The 22910-nt window shown below is 42.1% G+C and overlaps 1 protein-coding gene across 6 annotated transcripts in view; it reads left to right on the top strand.

Moving 5' to 3' along the window:
* Positions 1-22910, top strand: part of TRAF5 (TNF receptor associated factor 5) — a 44006-nt gene that overhangs the window by 18447 nt on the left and 2649 nt on the right. For 3 of the 6 annotated variants that reach the window (XM_036912462.2, XM_036912463.2, XM_036912464.2), the window contains 9 exons: positions 6112-6330; positions 7323-7380; positions 10202-10303; positions 12489-12653; positions 13264-13341; positions 13658-13732; positions 16815-16907; positions 20606-20746; positions 22352-22520. In XM_036912462.2, the coding sequence (XP_036768357.2) occupies positions 6113-6330; positions 7323-7380; positions 10202-10303; positions 12489-12653; positions 13264-13341; positions 13658-13732; positions 16815-16907; positions 20606-20746; positions 22352-22520 (1099 nt within the window). In that variant the 5' untranslated portion in view covers position 6112. Of the gene's footprint in view, positions 1-6111; positions 6331-7322; positions 7381-8824; positions 8855-10201; positions 10304-12488; positions 12654-13263; positions 13342-13657; positions 13733-16814; positions 16908-20605; positions 20747-22351; positions 22521-22910 lie in introns of those variants that run through there. The other 3 variants (XM_036912467.2, XM_036912468.2, XM_057507999.1) reach the window with 3 other exon arrangements.

Here is a 22910-nt window from a genome sequence, read left to right as displayed (position 1 = left end):
TTACATGTTTCCCAAAAACGAATCAGAAGAAATACCTAAGAAAAGAATTTAAAATTATGACATCCACAGCTTTCCTTTGGAATTCCTAGAAGATTCTTAGGGAAAGATGCATCAATTTATGAAGCCAGAAAAGCGTTTAAAAGAAATGCAGTAAGAATTCTTGGGGAAGGGGGTGGGATGTGATTTTCCTCTTATCTTTTTGTTTTGAGTTAATAACTCTTTGGTGGGATGATCACACTGTACATTCCAGATATACAAACCCTAAGAGTAATTTTAAAGACTTTCTTTTCTTATTTTCAAGAACTGAACTCTCTGGCTGCTCCTGTTACATAACCTATTATACCCCAAGGGGAAAGATTTCAATAAAATGAAACTCTTAGTCATTTCCACTAAATAACTGCCTGGGAATGACAGAGTACTGGCTGAAAATGTTGAATTGAGAAATATATTTGTTAGACAAAGAAACGTCATCCTTTATAGTTCTATTTTTGGGGCTCTCTCATGTCAGTGAGCACAGTGGATTGATTCCATTCTTGGAGCTGAGTTACTGATCTGAAGAAGCTTCAGAGGAATGAGACAGACCCTGCCTGCCCCTGGAGACATCATAGCCCAGCTTACTTGTAAGACCACTGCCCTGAAACATCTGAAGTCCATATTGTATAGCAGAACAGATGGGCTTATTTAAAAAAAAAAAAAAGTCTAATGAGATAAAAACTCAATTGCATAAAAACAAATTGTGGACAAGACAATAGGTTCAAGAGGAACAAGGTTAGTGGATGGTGGGCCTGCCAGCTGGGCCGGGCAAGACACAGTGGCCAGGAGAGAGAAGGCAGGGCGCTTGGTCTCAGGCCTCTGCTGGCTGTTCTGCAGGAGCAAGAAGACTGTATGCAAGGCTCTCACACACGTGCTGGGCCCTGCCAGCCCAAAGATTGACAGGACCCAGGCCCACTCCGGAACCTGATGGCAGTGGTTTCCCAAAGTATGCTTCAGGGGCCCGGTGGTGCTGGAGCAGCTCTTACCAGGAAGGCAGCTAATAGGCCCTGCTTAGTTCAGGTATGTTCAGGCATGTTCCGGCACAGAAATCTTACAAACTGGGGCTTTTCCCTCAGGAGAGGAGATTGTTAAACATTTACCACCACACCACTGCCTGAGGCTCCCTGAGACCTTTTCAGGGCGTCTGCAAGGGCAAAACTATTTTCATAATAATACTAAGATATCATTTGCCAATTTTACTTCCCTTCTTTCATAAGCATACAGGGGTGCTTCCCAGAAGCTACATGGCATGTGATACTGTAACAGTCTCGGTGCAGGACAGAGTATGTGAATGCAGCTATCTTCTTTTGAGCCCGAACAGAGATGTGCAAAAATGAAAAGCAGTGTCACTCTTCTCAATGATCTTTTTCATTTGGGAAAATGGTTATTTGTTAAACAGAGAAACGTCATCCTTTATAGTTCTATTATTATAAAAATATTATTTATGAAGATATACACTTGCTTCATTATTACATTAAACTGAGTTAATAAAGAAATATTTTTTTTAATTCCTCAATTTTAATTTCAAATATGGATTATATCAATAGAACTTCCATAAAAACTCTTAGGGTCCTCAATTTTTTATTTTAAGAGACTTTATGTTTTTGAGTAGTTTTAGGTTCATAGCAAAATGGAGCGGAAGGTACAGAGATTGCCCATATACCCACTGCCCTCACACATGCATCGCCTCCCCCATTATCAATGTCCCCCATCAGAATGGCACATTTGTTACTGTTGATGAACTTACATTGTACAGAGGAGGAAAAATAATTTTCCCTCTCCCAAGTTCTTAGCTGAGACTCCTGTAGTAAAAGACTGGTTAACAAGAAAAGAAAACAGATGTTTATTAATTATATACCTCATGTATATGTGGGAGAGACCCAGGGAGAAATGAGTAACTCTCTGAGGTGGCTTAGACTTCAGGCTTAAATACCATCTTTTAGAGAGAAAGGGGAGGGAAGATGTAGGCCTCTTAGAAGAGAGGAAATGATTCTTAGGAAAAAGGAGCAGGCCCTTACAAGATTAGATGGGAGGTGTGATAGTTTGTGACAAAGTCTGTCAGGGTGTTAACTTCTAGTTTCTTCTCTTGTGATGACTCAGTTTTCCCATGAAAGTCCTGGGGGAGGGGATTAATGATAATTGAGTTCCTTTTGATGGATCTGTCTTGAGATAGATAAGGTGTTCAGAGAAAGATTCTTTCAGCATTTGTTGTTTTTCAAGTGTCTGGAACTTAATACCAAAGTAGCATATTTTGGGGTGGCACTTTCTGCTGTCCTTGATACATCATTATCATCCAAACATTAGGGTTCACTCTTGCATTCTGTTTGTTTGGACAAATGGATAATGACATGTATCCATCATTAGAAAATCATACAGAGTATTTTCACTGCCTGGAAAATACTATACTCCATCTATTCATCTCTCCCTCCCTCCATCCTAACCCATGGCAGCCATGAATTTTTTTACTGAATCCGTTATCTTGCCTCTTTCAGATTATCATCTAGTTGGAATCATACAGCGAGTAGCCTTTTCAGATTGGCTTCTTTCACTTAGTAATATTAATTTAAAGTTCTTCCATGTCTTTCCTTGGCTTGATAGCTCACTTCTTTTTTAAGGCTGAGAAATATTCCATTTATTCATTCCACAGTTTATTTGTTCACCTACTGATGGACATTTTCATTGCTCCTAAGTTTTGGCAATTATGAACAAAGCTCCTATGAACATCCATGTGCAGGGCTTTATATGGGACAATAGTGAACCACTCCTTTGGGTAAATGCCAAGGAGTGAGACTGCTGGATCAGATGGTAAGAGAATGTTTAGTTATGTAAGAAACCACCAAACTGTCCTCCAAAGTATTGCATTCCTACCAGCAATGTGAGAGTACATACCTGTTGCCCCATATCCTCACCGGCCTTTGGTGTTGTCAGTGTTCTGGGTTTTGGCCACTGTAATAGGTGGGTAGTGGTATCACATTGTTTTAATTTGCATTTCCCTGGTGACTGTGATGTGGAGCACCTTTTCATATGCTTATTTGCCATCTCTATACTTCCTGGATCACATTTTGGATCACAGTCCTTGATCAGATGTGTCTTCTGCAAATACTTCCTTCCAGTCAGTGACTTGTCTTCTCATTCTCTTGACAGTGTCTTTAACAAAGGAGACGTTTTTAATTTTAATAAAGTCCAGCTTATAAATTCTCTCTTTGATGATTGTGCCTTTGGTGTTGCATCTAAAAAGTCATTGCCAAACCCAAGGTCATCTAGGTTTTCCCCTATGTTATCCTCTAGGAGTTAATAGTTTTCTGTTTTACATGTAAGTCTGTGATCCATTTTGAGTCAATTTTTGTGAGAGTTATAAGGTCTGTGTCTAGACTCATCTTTTGGCATGTGGCTGTCCAGTTGTTCGAGCACCAATTGTGAAAAGGCTGTCTTTGCTCCATGTACTGCCTCTGCTCCTTTGTCAAAGATTGACTGTTGACTCTACTTGTGTGGGTCTATATCTGGGCTCTCTGTTCTGCTCCACTGATCAATTTATTCTTTCACCAACATCACACTATCTTGATTATTGCAGATTTATTGTAAATCTTGAAGTCGTGTAGTGTCAATTCTCCAATTTTGTTCTACTACTTCAATATTGTGTTGGCTATTCTGGGTCTTTGGGTCCTCAATTTTTAAGAGTCTAAAGAGAGGTCCTGAGACCAGGATTTTGAGAACTGCTGTTGTTGAGAAAAATAGACACACAGATGAGTTCATTAAATTCTTGTTCTGGGAATTCAGCAGAGGGGAGCTGAATTGAGTTTTATTCATCTTGCTGCTTTATTCTGGGGGATAAAGAAGTCTGTGGCTTTAGGAAGGACCTTGGACGGCTCTGAGAGTCCACATTTAGATGCCATGTGACACAAACATGAGCCTGACCTCAAGAGAGACTCTTTTTTTGGGGGGGTGTCACCCAGGAATCATCAACTTCCCTTGAGACTAGGGCACACAGGGCAGTTTAAAGCAGTTTGGAACTGGTTCCGCCACTTCTCTGAGGGGAGGGTGAGCCTCTGTTACTAGGGTTGTGCATGTAAGTGAAGTGCTGTGCTGCCTCATCTTCATAATCGAAACTTCTGTTAAATCTAGATAGGAAAACAATGTTAAAAGGGGAACAACCACCCTTGAAGTTCTGCAAGAAACACATGCAGAGAGGAAAAAGATGGGACTTTGGTCTCAAACCCTAGCATTAAAAAAATAAAAAGCCCCTGGTCTGCTGGGCGTCTCCAGAGAGAAATCTTTATTTGCCGCATGAGGCCAGTTGCCTGCTCTGCCTGTTCTCCCAGGTGGCAGCCTGGACTCACACCACTCCAGCAGTGAGAGGCCAGCCACTGACTGGAGCAGAACTGAGTGCTGAATGGGGCCCCTCATCTCTCGCATCCATGGTCAGGTCACGCAGCTGCTCTCAGGCCTGGCTGATCTCATCAGCTGCAGGAGAGTCATGATTGCTTCCAAGACCAAGCCAAAGCAAGCAAGCTTTAAGGCCCAGCCTTCCTGGACCCTAGCCATGTGCAAAGACATCACCCACGGGGCCCACCCCAGATGGCCTCCCACCCTTTAGCCATTTGCCAGACACTCTGAAAGCACCACTCCTGTGCCAAAAGCAACAGCATTTCTGCTGTGGAGGCAGGGCTGTTGTAGACCTGGAGACCAACCACTAATGGGTTCAGAGGGTCCTTAAAAACAAGGTCAAGAATCACTGTTAGAGGCCAACACTAGTTATAACTGCCCTGTTCAGGGTTTTTCAAAAGGTCCATTCAACAACATGAATTCAGCAAATAGCTGAGTTGTTCTCTATGCCTGGCTAGCACTAAAGGCTGGAGATGCAACCCTGAGCAAGACTGGATGCAACCTGTGTGTCACTGAAGGGCACAGATATAAATCAAGTAATCACACAAATGCATGTCTAATTTCAAATCAAGTATTTGAAATTAGAAGGGAAGGAACCTAGTTCTATGATGGATATAACAGTGGTTTTTAGTTTTTTATTTTGTGTAGTTATTTTTGAATAGGTAATGTATTCATGTTCAAAAACTCAAAAGGATTATATAGTGAAAAGTCCCTACCTCCACCTTATCCCTTGAAGGCTGTGCATGTTTTACAGATTGGTGAATGGGCCTCCTGCTGTTAGACCAGGGGGAGAAGAGAAAGTTTACCTGTGGATGTGACACTTGAAGTGAAATTTGAAGCATGAGTGCAAGTTAACTAAGTGAAGAGGACTGAAAGAAGATAGGGGAGGTACTCTGGACAGAGGCAACAGTTTGTGAAAAGGCCCTGTGGCAGGAGACAGCATGATATATTAGAAGAACTAAAAGCCTGTGTGGCTGGAGTGCCAAATACAAGGGGAGGAGAGGTCCAGGGGGCTGCTGGGAGGGGGAGATGCCATCTTGCAGCCTCTTAGCATTATGGCCTATTCCCCAAGAGCCATGGAAAGCCACTGAATGAGCAGAGATGACCTGCAGTCGCACTTGCATTTTGAAAATATCACCCTGGGTATGGCATAGAGAATGGATTGCAGGGTAAAGCAGTTGATGGGCTTTTATTTAGTTCAGGTGAAAAGTGGTTTGGCTTGATGGTGGTGATATATGTATATATATAATATATTGCAAGAAATGCATTGGTGTGCAAAACTCTCACTTTTGAAAGATATTAACAGAACATTTTTTTCAATTTTCCCAACTGAGTGGAAGAAAAATCCATTAACAAGAGTTTGCTCAGATTATAGTTAATACCTGGTTGTATTTTGTCCAAGCATGTAGCCAAACTGGCGAGATAATTTAGCATCCTGTGGAAGGTGGATGGGCAAAAGGCTGAAGTCTCATAGAATCCTGCTTGAAGTCACCTGGTTCTGCCTCCCACCTGAGCACCGCAAAGACCTCTCCCCGCTGTGGGAGCCCACCACCGGCAGGAGGGCTGTTACTGTGACACAGTCATGACAGAATGACCATGTGGGTGGTGGTCATTATTTAGTAAACCAATAATTGGCACACCTGACGTCAGCTGGGTTCTCCAGGCTTGATGTTCCTTCTCTTCCCTAACCCCCAGAATGGCTTCTTCGGAAGAGCAAGGAGGTGTCCCCTGTGGTTTCATCCGCCAGAATTCCAGCAACTCCATTTCCTTGGACTTTGAGCCCCACGCAGAGTACCGGTTTGTGGAGCCGTTAGAAGAGCGCTACAGATGTGCCTTCTGCCACTCAGTGCTCCACAACCCCCAGCAGACAGGCTGCGGCCACCGCTTCTGCCAGCACTGCATCCTGTCCCTGAGGTGAGCGGGCAGGGCCCGCGGCCCAGCCAGAGGCAGAGGGGGGCGCTCCTGGGATCTCAGTGTCCTCCACAGCTGTGGGACTGTGACTGAGGTTTTTGGAATTGCTGTGGTTGGCCACAGACCACGAATATGCAGAGGGGCTCTCCCAGGACCCTTCTCTGAGGAGTAATCTTGAGGCATAATCTCCATTTTTTGCCACACACGTACTGATACTCCTTTTCTTAAGATTCAGACCACACCTGTCTCGCATGCAAAGGCATCTATGTTGGGAAGGACCTGTAGCTCTCGGGGGTCTCTGTCCTAGTCACCCTGACCTTTCCTTGCTTAAGGCAGAGGTGCTGTGACATCCAGAAGGGGCCTTGCTGCCGTGGGTGCTGTCTGCTCCAGGGCAGCTGTAAAAACTGGGTCATGCCATTTTGAGGGAGGAGACTAGGACAGACATGGAAGCAGGCGTTTGAGTCTTCTGTAGGGTCAGTAAGGAACCTGTACCCACACTGTACTCCAGCTTGGAAATGGGGTTATCACAGCACATTCTCACGCATCCATGGGCTTGTCCATTCAGCACCTATGTGTTCCAGGCACCGTGCTTAGCTAAGCTTCATGTGCAGAGGTGAAGAGCTAGAGGTCCAGTGTGGAGCAGGACCCAGTCTCTGCCTCTAGAACGTTCCTTCTAGTGAAGGAGACAGGTTGTGATAAGCAAAGGACTGCCATGGAAGCACTGGCAGAGGGCATTTAGTTGTCTGGGGGACTCACCGTTTGACTTGCATCTTGGAGGATGAATGGGAGTTTTTCAGGCAGACTGGGGATGGGCTGAACTTGGAGTCTTGGAAGCTCTTCTGAGAGGAGGGAACAGCATGAGCAAAGTCAAGGCCTAAGCTGCTCAGAAGGAACTTCAAGCGGCCAAGCACAGCTCGGCTGGAGTGCTGGCGGGGCTCTTGAAAGAGCTGTTAAGGCCAACTCTTAATTCTGGCTGTTTTTATTTTTCTCTCCAGAGAATTAAACGCAGTCCCACTCTGCCCTGTAGATAAGGAGGTTATCAAATCTCAGGAGGTAAGAAAATCACTACTTTGGTTTAGCAGTTCGCTGGGTGAGGGAGAAGCCAGTGTCCTGGGTTGGAGCAGGAGAGTGGGGGAGAGGGACCTTCCTTGGAATCCGCATTCCTCTGCTGTGGGCACAGGTCAGACCCATTCCTACCCCTGTTCGAGAGGCGTGTTAGGGTCTCTGTTGATCACCCCCTTCCTATACTAGCTCCAGTGCCACTGAGTCACTTGGAGAAATGAAACATCCTGTTTCCTGGAATTCACTTTCTCATCTGGTTAATCTCTCAAACTTCCTTTGATTATTATTATTATTATCATTATTATTATATCTAACAATAGCTTTATTGACGTCTAATTCATATGCCATAAAACTTACTTTTAAAGGGTACCTGTTTCTTGGGTATATACAGTTGACCCTTGAGTAATGTGAGGATTTGGCCTCTCTTTCAGTTGAAAATCCACGTATAAATTCTGACTCCCCAAAAACTTAACTACCAATAGCCTACTGTTGACTAGAAGGAAGCCTTACTGATAACATAAAGTCAATTAACACATATTTTATATACGTATCATATACTGTGCTCTTATAATAAAGTAAGCTAAAAAAGAATATGTTTTTTCAAATTGTTGCAACTCTCCATAAATTTTTCCAGTATATTTATTGAAAAAAATCCATGTGCAAGTGGACCTGGGCTGTTCAAACCCATGCCATTCGAGGGTCAGCTTTACCTAGGAGTGGAATTACTGGCTCATACGATAACTATGTGTAGGGTCATGGTAATCCATGTGTGATGTCCTGAGGAACTGCCAGATTACTTTACCGAGCAGCTGCACCATTTTACATTCCTACCAGTAAGGTAGGAGAGTTCTGTTTCTCCAGATCCTTGCCAAATTTGTTATTGGCCATCTTTTTGATTATAGCCTTCCTGGTGGGTATAAAGAGATATCTTGTGTTTTTGATTTGTATTTCCCTAATAATGATGTTAAGCATCTTTTCATGTGCTCGGCCATTTATGTACCCTCTTTGTACAAATGTCTATTCAATTCCTTTGCCCATTTTTTTTTTGGTATCATTAATATACAATTACATGAGCAACATTATGGTTACTAGACTCCCCCCATTACCAAGTCCCCATGACATATCCCATTACAGTCACTGTCCATCAGCATAGTAAGATGCTATAGAATCACTACTTGTCTTCTCTGTGTTGTACTGCCTTCCCCATGCCCCCCCCAGATTATGTGTGAATGCCCCTGTTTTCCCCTTATCGCTCCCTTCCCACCCATCCTCCCCAGTCTCTTTCCCTTTGGTAACTGTTAGTCCATTCTTGGGTTCTGTGAGTCTGCTGCTGTTTTGTTCCTTCAATTTTTTGTTTGTTCTTATACTCCACAGATGAGTGAAATCATTTGGTACTTGTCTTTCTGCGCCTGGCTTATTTCACTGAGCGTAATACCCTCTAGCTCCATCCATGTTGTTGCAAATGGTAGGATTTGTTTTCTTCTTATGGCTGAGTAATATTCCATTGTGTATATGTACCACATCTTCTTTATCCATTCATCTACTGATGGACACTTAGGTTGCCTCCATTTCTTGGCTATTGTACCTTTGCCCATTTTTAAAGTGGGTTATTTTTCTTGTATATTGTTGAGTTCTAAGAGTTCTTTATATATTCTAGAGACAAGTATCTCATCAAGTGTAGGAGCTGCAGATATTTTCTGTGGGTTGTCTTTTTCACTTTCTTGATGGTGTCTTTTGAAGTAAAAAGTTTTTCATTTTGGTGAAGTCTTACTTATCTTTTGTTTGTTTCGATTGCTTGTTCTCTCAGTGCTGTATCTAAGAAACGATTACCTAAGCTATGGTCATGAAGATATTCTCCCTTAAAACTTCCTTTTAAGCTCAAGTTTTCTTCCCTTAAAATTCTGCTAACAGGACTAGTCTGATGTACATGCTCCTTCTTTATGCTCTTAAGATATGTTTTACAAATGCTGAGTAGAAGCCAGTGCTCTACTGTGTCAGCCTCACCCACTAGGCCAGGGGAGACTGCAACATGGGATCTGCAGGCCAAATCCAGCCTCCCATCTGTTTTTGTATTGCCTATGAGCTAAGAATTGTTTTTATATTTTTAAATCATAAAAAAAATCAAAAGAGGGGTACACAAGAACTCTATACTACTTCTGCAACTTCTTGTAAGTCATAAGCTATTTCAAAATAAAAATTTATTATAATAAACAAAAGAAAAATAATGTTTTGCGACACATGAAAATTACATGAAATCACATTTCATTGTCCATAAATAATGTCTTTTTGGAACACAGACATACCCATCCATTTAAGTACTGTGTAGAACCGAGTTGGATAGTTGCAACAGAGAACATCGCAGTGTGACCTGCAAAGCTGAAATTATTTACCATCTGACCCTTTACAGAGAAGGTTAGCCAACCCCTGGTTTGTGCTGAAATAGCAACTTCAGTGACACTACCTGATGACTAATACAAACGTTTTCACTGGGACAGGAAGCTGAAAGTATCACCCACAGCCATAGCCCTACCACCTGACCTTTGAGCATGGGAGGTCAAGTTCACTGTGAGATTTTCCTAGCTACAACCTACTGCTCTAACCATTGATTTACCTGGCTTGTATGTTTGGTGGCCTGTCGGATGTATCTGAGCCTTTTCTTTTGTGGTGATGAATCTGATATTTCCATTCCAACCACTGTCTGGAAGTTTCCACCCAACTTTTGAGATGTACTTGAAGGCCAAATTAATAATAGCTTTGTTCATGTTGCCCTAAAGCTTTGAAGTGTGTAAGACCTATTGTGTTTCTTTTATAGGTGTTTAAAGACAATTGTTGTAAAAGGGAAGTCCTCAATTTATATGTATATTGCAAAAATGCTCCTGGATGTAATGCCAAGATTATTCTGGGACGATACCAGGTTGGTATTACTCATAAACAATATTTGCCTTGGCTATTTTTCCAGGGACATGTATGGGACACATTAATGTAACAGTTCCTGGGTTAAGCATGGTGGGAAGTCATTGGGTTACCCTCAGAGAGTCCCTTTCTGGCAGTGCACTGGCTGCAGGGCAGCAGACCAAGGGCTAAGGGTGAGTGAAAACGTTGGTTTGTATGGAATGCATGGGCATGCTGTATACACTAGGCCTTAAAGTATGGGTTAGGGATCACTGATCCAAAAGAGAAGATGTGGGACATGTTGGGCAAAAGGAACGGTCAAGGAAGGACCTGTCATTTTGGGAGAATCTGTGAAGGATTTCAGGTCCCTAGGGTAGGAGACAGGGTATGACAGCAAAATGACACAACTGCACGGGTCCCTGCCCGGACGCATTTGCAGGCACTGGGGTGGGTGTTTCTCAGCAGCTGTGGGCCCTGGCCTCTTAGAGTTTATGATCTGGGGCAGATAACAGACCAGAACAGAGCTAGGAAGTAGTTTAAAGGTGAAGCAATGGTATGAGATGCAAACAAATGGGGCGTAGGGGAAGCCAAGGGGAGTCATGTTCCTTCCCCCTAGCTGGGAAGGGTTGTTAATGGGAACTGTGGCTCTGCCATGGCAGGTCCGTATCAGGTTTGGTCACACCATGAATGAATGAGAGCAGGCATCCCTAGCTTCTAGGGAATTGCTTGGAGGCTGTTGAGATTTTTCCCTCCCATCCACACATTTTGGCACACCTGTCAGGTGATTCAGTCTTTTCTCCATCACTGCCCCCAAGCCCCCAGGCACTTTTAAATGATTTCCTTGTAAGATCAGGTCTTACATCTTTTCTGACTTTGTTGTCACTAAGCCTGCAAAGGAAATGAGGCTCAAAGGGACCACTAATCAGCCTTGGTGACCCCCTAGTGACCAGTGGCTGGTTTCCTTTGCATTTCCCCTCATTCCCTGCCCTCCCTCCCTCCTCTTGCATGAAGGGGTAGGATCTCTCAGGTAGCAGAATCTCAGTGAATGTTGACTGTTTTGGCGAGAGCTGAAGGGTAGGTAGCATCAATGACTTTTGGAGAAGATGTGGATTTCAGTTGTCACTATTTGTTTCTTATTACTAGAGGTAAAGGAGAGTAGCTATACTATTTACTTTCCTCCTGTGAAAAAGCTGTTGGCTTTTTTTTCCTTCTGAGAAGTGGTCAGCTGTTTCTATCAAGAGTCAGATAGTGAATTTTTTAGGCTTTGCAGGCTGTACAGCCCCTTGCAGCTACTCAGGTCTCACATTTCAGAGGGAAAGCCGCCGTAGACAATCTGTGAACAGATAGATGTGGCTGTTCTCCAATGAAACTTTCTAAAAGCAGCAGCGGGGCAGATTTGGCTCAAGGCTCTTACTTGCCAACCCTGTCTTGAAGGACCTCGCAGAGGGATGGTGATGACCTGAGATTTTGATGACTTGATATATGCCTGCTTGTTAAAATCTATAGCATGAAGAACACTGGAATGAACGCTGTCCGTGTCCTCACTCTCAAATATTCTGGCTCTGAACACTTCCTGACTCTACAGAACTGACCATTCCCGGCTTGGGCCTACCATCCTGCATTTCCTGTATGTCCTTTTTTCTATCGCTTGGCAGCAGCTTTCTCTCCCTCCCTCTCTTCCTTTAATCCTCTCCCTTTCTCCATGTTCCTTGGGCTATGCCCCTCTCTTCTCCCCTCTTTTCCCTCTGTCCTGGCTTTTACTGTCTGCTGTGCAGAGATCAGCATTTGGTGCTGGGGGTGGGGGTGGAGGGTGCACAGAAGAAATAAATAAGGTCCTTGAAGAACTGACCGATTAATGGCAAGTCTAAGAAAAATATTCAAGGACTAACTTGAGAGTATGAGCACATCCCTAGGTAATCTAAAATAGACTCAGCACGCTTCCTTCTTCGCCCATCTTCCCCTGCCCTCCTAACTCCCACCAAGCACGGCTGGCATTCACAGCCTCCGTCCAAGTGGCCCCCTCCAGGCTCCCTCCTCAGCAGGGGCAGGGGGGCCCCCCACTGAGAGCCTGCAAGCAGAGGCTGCTCCCCACTGCAGTCCTTTCTGCCCGGCTGCCCCCCATGTCCTCCCTGACTAGGCCTGCCAACCGGCTTCCCCTCCAGCTGTCCTGGTGATTCGGACCCGCTGGCCTGTTTTATCTGTTGCAGGACCACCTGCAGCAGTGTTTATTCCAAGCTGTGCACTGTTCTAATGAGAACTGTCAGGAACCAGTCCTTCGGAAAGACCTGAATGAGCATTTGAGTGCATACTGCCAGTTTCGAGAGGAAAAATGCCTTTATTGCAAAAAGGAGGTGGTAGCAATCAATCTAAAGGTAAAAAAAAATAATAATAATTATGGGACTAAATCCTGCCTGAGTGGTCACAGTAGTTCCCATCCATAATCAGATGGTATACCAGAGCACATTTCTGGATTTATTTTTGTACGGAAACATCTAAAGAAGAACTTTATCTGAGAGTTCTATGAAAAGCTAAAAGCCTTCTTATCAGTGGGACTCTGTTCATTTATCATTGGCAAAATATGTTTGAGCACCTGCTGGGTATGCAAGGAGCAATGCTGGGTGCTGGGTGACCCTGTGTCCTCAGCACAATGCTCTGATCTAACTGGAGAGGCAGGTTGTAGGCATAAAGAGAGAGGATGGGGTACTTGTATCTGAGCCACAGGAGCTATAGTGATGGCTCCCACAGTCTGCCCTCGTAGCCCTGTGCCCTCTGACCCTCCCTTGGAATAATTGAAAAATTGAATTGAATTGACTGACACCAAGAGAGCAGCCATCTCTAATCCTTTTTGGCGCTACTCGCCTGCAGAGGGTAAGCCACATGACACAGAGCCCCAAACAGACACACGTATAAACACTCTGAGGCCCTGAAAGGGAACCTTGGAGACAAGGGTTGGTTTGTCTCATCACACTTTCTCTGTTTCAGAATCACGAGGAAAACTTGTGTCCTGAGTACCCGGTATCTTGTCCCAACAAGTGTTTGCGGATTATTCCAAGAACTGAGGTAACTGTAAATAATTCTCTCAGTAGATGTTATGTAAGATAAAGTTTTAGTAATCAGTATGGTGTGTGCTTGATAAAATCCTGTCAGCAGAGGCCCAGGATTTAAATGACACCCCTGATAACCATGTCTCTGTTTTCCCCTCCCCTTTCCCTGAGAAGTCTTCTGAGTTTTCACCATAGCTCTCCCCCCTCCAGGCCTTAGCAAGGCGTTTTTCCTTCCGTTCCCTCCCTTCTTCCCAAGCTACCCTTGGTCCGCTGCTTGCTGCAGTCGGAGAAGCAGCGATGAGTTTCTGAGCGCGAGGCTGTCCATTCCGTAGGTGGGTGAGCACCTTGCTGTGTGTCCTGAAGCCCAACAAGACTGTCCTTTTAAGCACTACGGCTGCACTGTAAAGGTATGGGGCGCACCTTTTCTGTTTCTCCCTCTACGTTCTACCGTGTCATTGGCAAGTTCACTCTACTCGTTGATTCCATTCAGGATACAGAAAGACATTCACCTCTGAGAACTTTTAAGAGGTTCTTGGTGATAAAATACTTGGTGATGGGGTGGGGGAGGGCGGGAGGGGAGGGAGGGAGAATGGGATTGTGGGGTATCATGATTGGTGCACATGGTGTGTGTGGGGTCACAGGGAAGACAGTGTAGCTCAGAGAAGACAAATAGGGACTCTGTGGCATCTTACTACAATGATGGACGGTGACTGCAATGCAGTGTCGGGGGGACTCAATAATAAGGGTGAATGTAATAACCACAATGTTTTTCTGTGAATCCTTCACAAGAGTGTATTTCAATAATATGTTGATAAAAAAAAAATACTTGGTGATAGACATGGATACCATAAAACTAAGATTTGTTATCGCAGTTAATTGGAGTTCTCCAGAGAAACAGAACCAGTAAGAGAAGATAGATGATAGGTAGGTAGGTAGATGATAGATAGATAGATAGATAGATAGATAGATAGATAGATAGATAGATAGATAGAGTTATATCTAGTGTATGTATGTATATATAGAGAGATAGATTTGTTTTTAAGGAATTAGCTCATATGATTTAGGGGCTGGCAGGTCTGAAGTCTCAGGGCAGGACAGCAGTGGGGAAACTCAGGCTGCAGTTTCTCTGATGAGAAGTGCTGCTGCTTTGGGAAACAGTAATTTGCTCCTAAGGTATTCAGCTGATTGGATGAGGCCCTCCCCGTAATGGAAGGTAATCTACTTTAAAGTCAACTGATTGTAAATATTAATCACATCTACAAAGTATCTTCACAGCAACACTAGTTTTGATCAAACAACTGGGCACCATAGCCTAGCCAAGCTGACACAAAATTAACCATCACAGTAATTATTCCTTCTTTGGACTCCATGGCCTCTACCAGGTTAGGAGACCCGCTGGAGTCATGCTTTTGTTGATCACAAATCTTAGTTTTATGGTATCCCTGTCTATCACCAAGTATTTTGAAACAAACTGATTTGAAATCACATTTTAAAATCTATTTTATTACCTTTTAAACACCTTTAAATATATTATTCGATAAATTGTATAAAAAGATGGAAAGTTTGAGTCCTACCTCATTTTAACAGATTTCAGATGAATTAAAGTTTTAGGCATTAAAATACATCATGTACTGTATTATTCCACATTTTTTGTAAATCTAAAATTATTCCAAAATAAAATGTTTATTTAAAAAAATTCATAAGAATACTAGAAGAAAACAGGAGTGAATTTTCTTTTTATTCTTGAAATTAAGACGGCCTTTCTTAGGTGACTAACAAAACCAGAGGCCATTGTTTTGTTAAGTTTAACAAAAAATATTTAAAACTTCTATGGTTTTTTAAAATACCATAAAGTCAAATGACAAACCACGAAGTGGGGGTAATATCTACAATCTATGAGCAGACAGAAAGGGGCTGTTTTCCTTAATATACAAAGAATTCTTATATGTAGATAGCTTATTCAACTTATTAGAAACATAGGGAAAAGAATATATAGGCAGTTCCAGAAAAAAGTTCTATTGGCTAATAGGTATAAGAACAGACACTCAATCTCACTCATAAATAAATGTAAAAATAATAAGAAATATAACTTTCACCATCAAATTGACAAAGACTTAAACAATTAGTAAAATTCAACTTTTTTGAGGGCAGTTTAGTTATATCTATGAAAATAAAAAGTGAACCCAGACATTGACCTTGCCATTTTCCTGGTAGGACTTTCTCTAACAGATAGATACCCTTTCATTAATATACAATGATTACATATACATACAAACACACATGCACACAAAGATGTTAACATAGGGAAAAAACATACAAAAAGCTAAAAACAACCTGTAAGTCCCTCACTGAAGTGCTGACTATACAATTGTATATTTATATTTTGTAATACTATACATCTGATAAAGAGAACAAGGTCTGTATGTTAAAAGATTAAATATAGTATGATCTCATTGCATTAAAAATGTGTATATTTCTTCCCAGTCAAGTGAGACAAGGGAATTGAGTGTGGTGGTGATGGAGAAGAGGACTTTTACTTTTCATTCTGCATCTTGTGATACTGTTTGACATAAGCACATATTCCTCTAATTTTAAAAACCTATTTGAAAAAAATGTATATTATGAGAAGCCTCTGAAAAAAAAAAATCAGTGAAGAGTCCATAAATTTGTCATGTATCAAACCAGTGATTGTCTTGGCAAAGAGGATAGGGTTTACTTTTCTAGTGCATGAAATACTGAGTTGCTTTCCAGCTCTGAAAGAAACCTTTACAGGTTGACCCAACTTCTATTTGGATTATATTCTAGAAATTACCTCAGCACCAGAGCTAGAGATGGGAGTTGTTCTCTGGAAGAGGGGTCAACTCTAAACTGAAGGGAAATTGGTGATAAATGTTTGCTTAGAGTCCACGGATCACCCAGAACACCTAACATTTGCTTTTATTAGTAACATAGCAGTTTGCAATTAAGTATTTTAAATATCAGAAAAGAAGTAATCCTTTCTTCTTGCATATGCGTTATTTGATTTTTGAGGGAAACAAATTTTCATGAGCAGAAATTACTATTAGGTTGTATACCTGTGATAGAAGACAGCATAGAAATGTGCTTGGTAGGAGCGAGAAGTAACCAAGGCTTAAAAGTCATCTGGTGCTAACCCACCAAGGAGACAGCTTTTATATGGGAATAGTGGAGAGGTGGTAACAGCTACAGTTAACTTGCAGTCATATATTCCCAGGACAAGGGAAGAAATCAGTGCTGCACATTTTGATAATGGCCTATAAGTTAAAAGTCTCTGTAAGTTTAAAATTGACTCTTGGGTAATGTAGAATCCTAAGGCCGGGGGAAAGGACCTAGAGGGGTCATTTTTCCTGCAGCCCACCTTGAGACAAAGAAGCAAAGTTGTTAACATTCTGCTTTCACAGAATATCCCACCACCACCCTCATTTTTAGAGCCTTTCAACAATCTGACTTATTTTTCTCTTCCTGTTGAAGGATAAACGGGGGAACCTACAAGATCATGAGCATTCAGCCTTACGGGACCACATGCTTCTGGTTTTAGAAAAGAACGTCCAGTTAGAAGAACAGGTGAATACTCAAGGGTTCAGATATAAAGAGAGGTGGCAGAATTTCTGGGATTTGCAATTGTTGGTGTTTTTACATTCTCTGTTTCAGTGTAGGCCACCTGGAGGTAGATGTTTCTCACTAAGTAGCCAGATTCATAGGATTATAGAACATTAGAACTGGAAGGTACCTTTGACCTCTTTGGGTCCAACCCCCTCATTCAACAGATGAAGTAACTAAGTTCAAAGAAATTTTGATGTGGCAGAATTCAATCTCAGACCAATGTCCGCTGATTCTCAGTCCAGTGCTCCCCATGATAGACCATGCTATCTCTCTGCAGCCTCTCCACACACCTTTTGGTTAATACCTAGCACTTAGTAGGTGCTTAGTTGGTGTTTGATGTTTTAAATTAAACCAGTCTTACCATGACACAGCAGTTGACTATCTGTTCTAGGCACTATGTGTTCTATATATTTTGTAGTTAGTCTTAACTCTAATCTTTGAGAAGCTTTGCAACCTGATAAATGCATACATACATACATATTTATTTCACTGAGCTGCAATAACAAGTGAAATTATGTGTGCAAATGCCTGCCAGAGTATTTATAGTGGGCCTCAATAAATGCTGATTCTATTGAGTAATTATTGTAAGAGTTAATTATTTTGTTAGAACATCTGAGGATCAGACCTCTGAAGCTCACATTGGGAAGAAAACCATCCATCTGCAGAGAGGGAGCTGAATTTTACTACTGCAGGTTATTTTATGATGTCTGATTCCATATTAAAGGAGGTGGGTGAGTTGCAGGGTTACATCGTGGAGAAAATTACAAAACCAATTAAACTAACTTTGTTAGGAGGCCTGCTGCCTGGTGACCATTCCTAGGTTCTTTCTGTACTAGTTGCCTCTTTTTTTCATCTGTTCATCCAGCAAACATTTGCCACACGTCAGGGATAATGTTAGTCGCTAGGGGCTCTGAGCCAAAGAAGGCAGAGTCCGCACCCTTGAAGAATTCACAAAAATGTAAACAGAGGGGGTGCTGTGCCTTGTTGGACGTGCTGCAAGTCAGTCCAGAGCCTGTGGCAGTTTCCTCTGGGAGTTGGAAAAGGTTTTTCAAGGTAGCACATCTAAGCTGCATTTTGAAGGAAGGGAAGATATGTCAGTTAAAGTATGGTGGAAAGAGGACATTCCAGAAGAGGAAATATTATGCCAAGGCAGGGAGGCATGACAGAGGTTGGTGGTTCAAGAAAATGGGGTTTTGGGGTGGAGAGGCTCCTGAAGGTAGGACAGGGGTGGGCTGGAGACTGGTGTGTGGGTTCCAGATCTCAATGCCTTTGATGTAAACCAAGAAGTTTTGAATTCTCCACATTTCAGTTGTTTTTTTTTCATTCATATTTTGTCATATCTCAGAAAGGATTTAAGGGCCTAAGTTTGAACTAATGTTTGTCAGTAATAGGGAGCTAAGGGAGGTTTTAAAATAGGAAAATACAGGTTCCCCAGCTATCCAAAAGTGAAGTGTTCCTGTGAAACCTTCATAAGCCGAAATGGCATAAAGCAAATAGGCGATTACCATTTTGTACGAGTGAAAATCCTCTTGGATTTCTTTCGGTTAGCAAAAACAGTTACTAATGTAGGTCTTCTGTAAAGCAAAGCAGTGTAAAGTGAACTTTCAGATAGCCAACTAATTATTTTAAAAGGTGAGACGGCTGGAGGTAGCATGGAAGGGCACAGAGGGAGAGAAGAGAATGAGGACAGAGGTACCGGGCAAGAAGATGTTGCAGTAAACTAGACAGTGTAGCAGTAGAACCTTGTGATTGATGCGGGTGGATAACCTGGAGCCAGAAGGCCTGAGCCATGGGTTTGGACAAGCTAATTAACTCTCCTGTCCCCAGTTTCCTCATTTCATAAAATGAGGTTGTGGTGAGGGTGAAATGAGATAATTTAGTTAAGCTCTTAGCCCAGTGCCAACATGATGAGCAGCTCAGTATTAGGTGGAGGCCAGATGCTGGAGGTAGTGATGGTGATGGTGAAGGCTCCTAAGCCTATGTCAGTGGGGATGGGGAGAAGGCACTGAGAGACATCAGAGGTTGGGATGCAAGCTGTAAACTTTGAAGGCATGGAGATGGGCACCATAAGGGGTTAGAGGTGAGGGTTGGGAGAGGAGACAGTGTTTGCTTTTATGTGTCTGGTGGGTAGGTGGAACTCAGCTCTCGGGGTCTGAACAGAGGATTCTGGGGCCAGGGGTCAGCTGGCTGTTGCAGCCATTTGTCAGTTCATCGATCAAACATAGATCCCTCTGTGTGCCAGGCCCTGTGCCTGGCTTTGGGGATAAAGAAACAAGTGAGATGTAGCCTCAACAACCTAATGGAGAAAAAGACCAAAACAACCAAAAAAAAAAAAAGCACCAAAAGTACTGAGGGTAATTTCTATACTGGAGTGTGGAGTGTGGTCAGGGTGTCTGGGAACCTGAGAGGTGGCCTAGGCAGGTGGTATTAGTGAGAAAATATTTCTGAGAGCATATGCCCTTGAGTGGAGGCTTAAAAGTGGTACTTTCTAGAGGAAGGAGAAAGGTCTGAGAGATCAGGGCCAGACAGGAAATAGAAGCGGTGGACTTGCTGGGCAGGGAGCACATGGGGTGTGAATGGGCATGGAGGCTGACAAGGTAGCCAGAGGCAGATCATGTAGGGCCCTGTGCGGTCTGTTAAAGATGGCCACTGGAGATGGTCATGTAAGGGGGGTGACAGAACCAGATTTGTCTCTTCATATTCTGGTCACAGTGTGGAGTATGAAGTGGAGGAAAACAAGACTAACAGCAGGGAGACCACTCATTCAATTCATATATTCACAGAACAAATATTTATCAAACACATAGTGAAGCCAGGCACCAGACCAGTTTCTGGGGTTATGGTGGACTATGGGATCAATGCCGGTCCTGATTCTTACTCAGCTTCCCTTCTGGCATGTGTGCTGGGGGTAGTGTAGGACCGCTTAGGAAGCTGTGTTATCAGCCCAGGTGAGAAATAATAAAGGCTGAAACAAGTGCCGAAGCAAATGAGATGAAATGAAAAACGCAAGAGTTGGTTGTTTTGTTGTGTTAGGAGTTAAAATTGGTAGTCTTGCTGATTAAATGGATGTGGGAATAAGAAAAGAGCTGTTTAGGATCACTCTAAGGTATCACTTATACCCTCAAATAGATTACACATTCTGAGAGAGTAGCATGTTTTGCCTACCACTTGCTAGCTGTATGCTGGGCAAGTTACTCGAATTTTCTGCCTCTGTTTTCTTATCCATAAAATGGGACTGATAGTTATACCCAACCTGTAGACTTCTTTGAGGATTAAAAGACCTAATGAATATAAGAGGATGATAGACTTTCAGCAAATTTCTGCTATTGATACTGCGCATATAACATCTAATGTGATACGGCCATCAGTACTCTGGTGCATACTGAATGAAGAGACCCCGTTCAGAAAAGGCTGATGAGAAATCTGTGAATCTGGCTTTTTGAAGCACCTGCAAATATTTTTCTAATATGAGACAGGAATCTACCTGTAAATATTTTCATACACTACATATACATATATACATATATGTTTATGTATATGTAGGTATATATTTTTCCTAGAATGACTCTTACATGCAGTGTTTTCCTAAAACTATATTTAAATTATTTTAATTTGTATGCATGCATTTTAAATAACCCCATTCACATTACTGTTAATAGATTTCTGACTTATATAAGAGCCTAGAACAGAAAGAAAGTAAAATCCAGCAGCTAGCAGAAACTGTAAAGAAATTCGAAAAGGACTTCAAGCAATTTTCACAGCTGTTTGGCAAAAATGGAAGCTTCCTCTCAAACATCCAGGTAAGAAATGGCCTTTCGGACTGGGGAGGAGGGGTGGGAAGGGAGGGATAAGGGCGGGGAAAAAGAAAGAGGGCATTACGATTAGCATTATAGTGCGTGGGGGGCACGGGGAGGGCTGCGCAACACAGAGAAGACGTAGTGATTTTACAGCATCTTACTACGTAGATGGACAGTGACTGTGAAGGGGTATGTGGGGGGGACTTGGTGAAGGGAGGAGCCTAGTAAACATAATGTTCTTCATGTAATTGTAGATTAATGATACCAAAATTTAAAAAAATAAAAAAATAATACAAATAAATGGCCTTTCTATTTGTAGCCGAGATTTAGCCTTCAGTTGGCAGTGAGGGTTTTTCTTAAAACTTTGAAATGGAAATAATTTCAAATTCACAGAAATACTGCAAGAATAAGTGCAAAAACATCTGTACATTCTCCACCTATATTCACCCAGGGTCAATATTTTGTTCCATTTGCTTCATCCTTCACTCTCTCTGCCTCTCTCCGTCTATGTGTGTGTGTATAGTCTTTCTGAACCATTTGAGAATAAGCTGTATATATTATGGCCCTCTACCTATACATGGTTCAGTATGTATTTTGCAAGAATAAAGGTCTTCTTTTACATAACCCCAGTACATTTAGCAATGTCAGTAAATATGACATTGATATAATACTTTTATATAATTTTTGGCACTTAGTGTTTTAGTTAATGTGTCACTTATTTCTGAGTTAGAACATCTGTAGTTCTGTATTTTGCAGACAACAAAGTGAAGCTATTAATTCCCTTAGGAAGAAAATGCTTTAAACCAACTATTGCAAAAATTACCGTGTAAATCATGAATGTTAAGTAACAATAAGCAAACTCCTAATGGGTTTTTTATTGTGATTATAAAATTTATAGTGAATAAGATTTCAAGATGTGGTATAGGCAATAGTTTTGAAATTTGGATTATGCCAGAAAATGCAGGCCAGATAATTTCAATACTTTGTCAGCATACTATATGTGTGTGTGTGTAGAAAAAAGGAAATCCAACGTATGTTACTCTTTCAATTCTGATCTTTTTCTTACACAAAACTAGTCAGAATTAAGGTATTGAGGGCAAGAGTGGGGGAGAAATAGAGCTGTAGTTTTATATAACACCTTACATGTAAAGAGAGCAATTGAAAATCAGGCCTTATTACCTGAGAGCACTTCTGCACCACCTGCAGTGCTCAGGCCAGAACAGATGGGCCTTCTAGCAGAGAAGGAGGGAATCAGAGTAGCTTCCAAGAAGAGAAGGAAACGCTAAAGCAAAAGGAGAGACAACGTGTGAATTGAGAGATAAAGATAGGTTAGAGAACAAGTAGAGAAAAATTGAGAGAGGAGTAAAAATCAGATGAAGAGAAGCTGAAAGATTTGGAAGAGGAGCTGAGACAGGAAGGAGGAGAGGAAGACGATGTTAGGTGGCTCGTCTCTGTGGTCCTTACTGCATTTTCTCTTCTAGACTATGCATGTGCCATTTCATTAATTGATTAAATGTAAACCATTTGAATTGAAAAAATTTAATCTCAATGAGTTACTAAGATACTAAAAAAAAATTTTTTTTTTTATCATCCACTTCATACTGAAAGGTTCTTGCCAGTCACATTGACAAGTCGGCTTGGCTAGAAGCTCAAGTGCGTCAGTTATTACAAATGGCTAACCAGCAACAAAATAAATTTGATCTGAGGCCTCTGGTGGAAGCGATTGATACAGTGAAACAAAAAATTACCCTGCTGGAAACCAATGATCAAAGATTAGGTATGTCTGATATTTTACTTCTCTTTTGGTGACTCATTTGTCTGCATGTGTTCCTTAAATAATACAAATGAAGAGTCACAACTGTCCAGGATAAACAGTGATTGAGTCTGGTGTTTATGAAATAGAACAGCAGGAGATTCTGGCCCCTCAGGGAAAATGACGGGAGGGCCACAAGCCAGGGCTGAAGCAGGCAGGGGGTGGAAACAGCCAGGAAATTCCAAGAGCGAATGATGGTTTGTAAGGAGAGTGGAAAATAAATGAGAAGCCTGAGAGAGAGAGAGATGGTGGGAACATTGTTTGAAGTATAGAAAAATAGAAGAGGGTTTAGCTGTTTAAAAGCATTCCAGTTAGAAAACGGTGGGGCTCACCATGCCAACACACGCCAGTTGA

This window comes from Manis pentadactyla, chromosome 9 (assembly GCF_030020395.1).
Source record: "Manis pentadactyla isolate mManPen7 chromosome 9, mManPen7.hap1, whole genome shotgun sequence".
Taxonomy (NCBI): Eukaryota; Metazoa; Chordata; class Mammalia; order Pholidota; family Manidae; genus Manis; species Manis pentadactyla.
The sequence above is the reverse complement of the archived record's forward strand: the minus strand, read 5'-3'. Positions and strand labels throughout refer to the sequence as shown.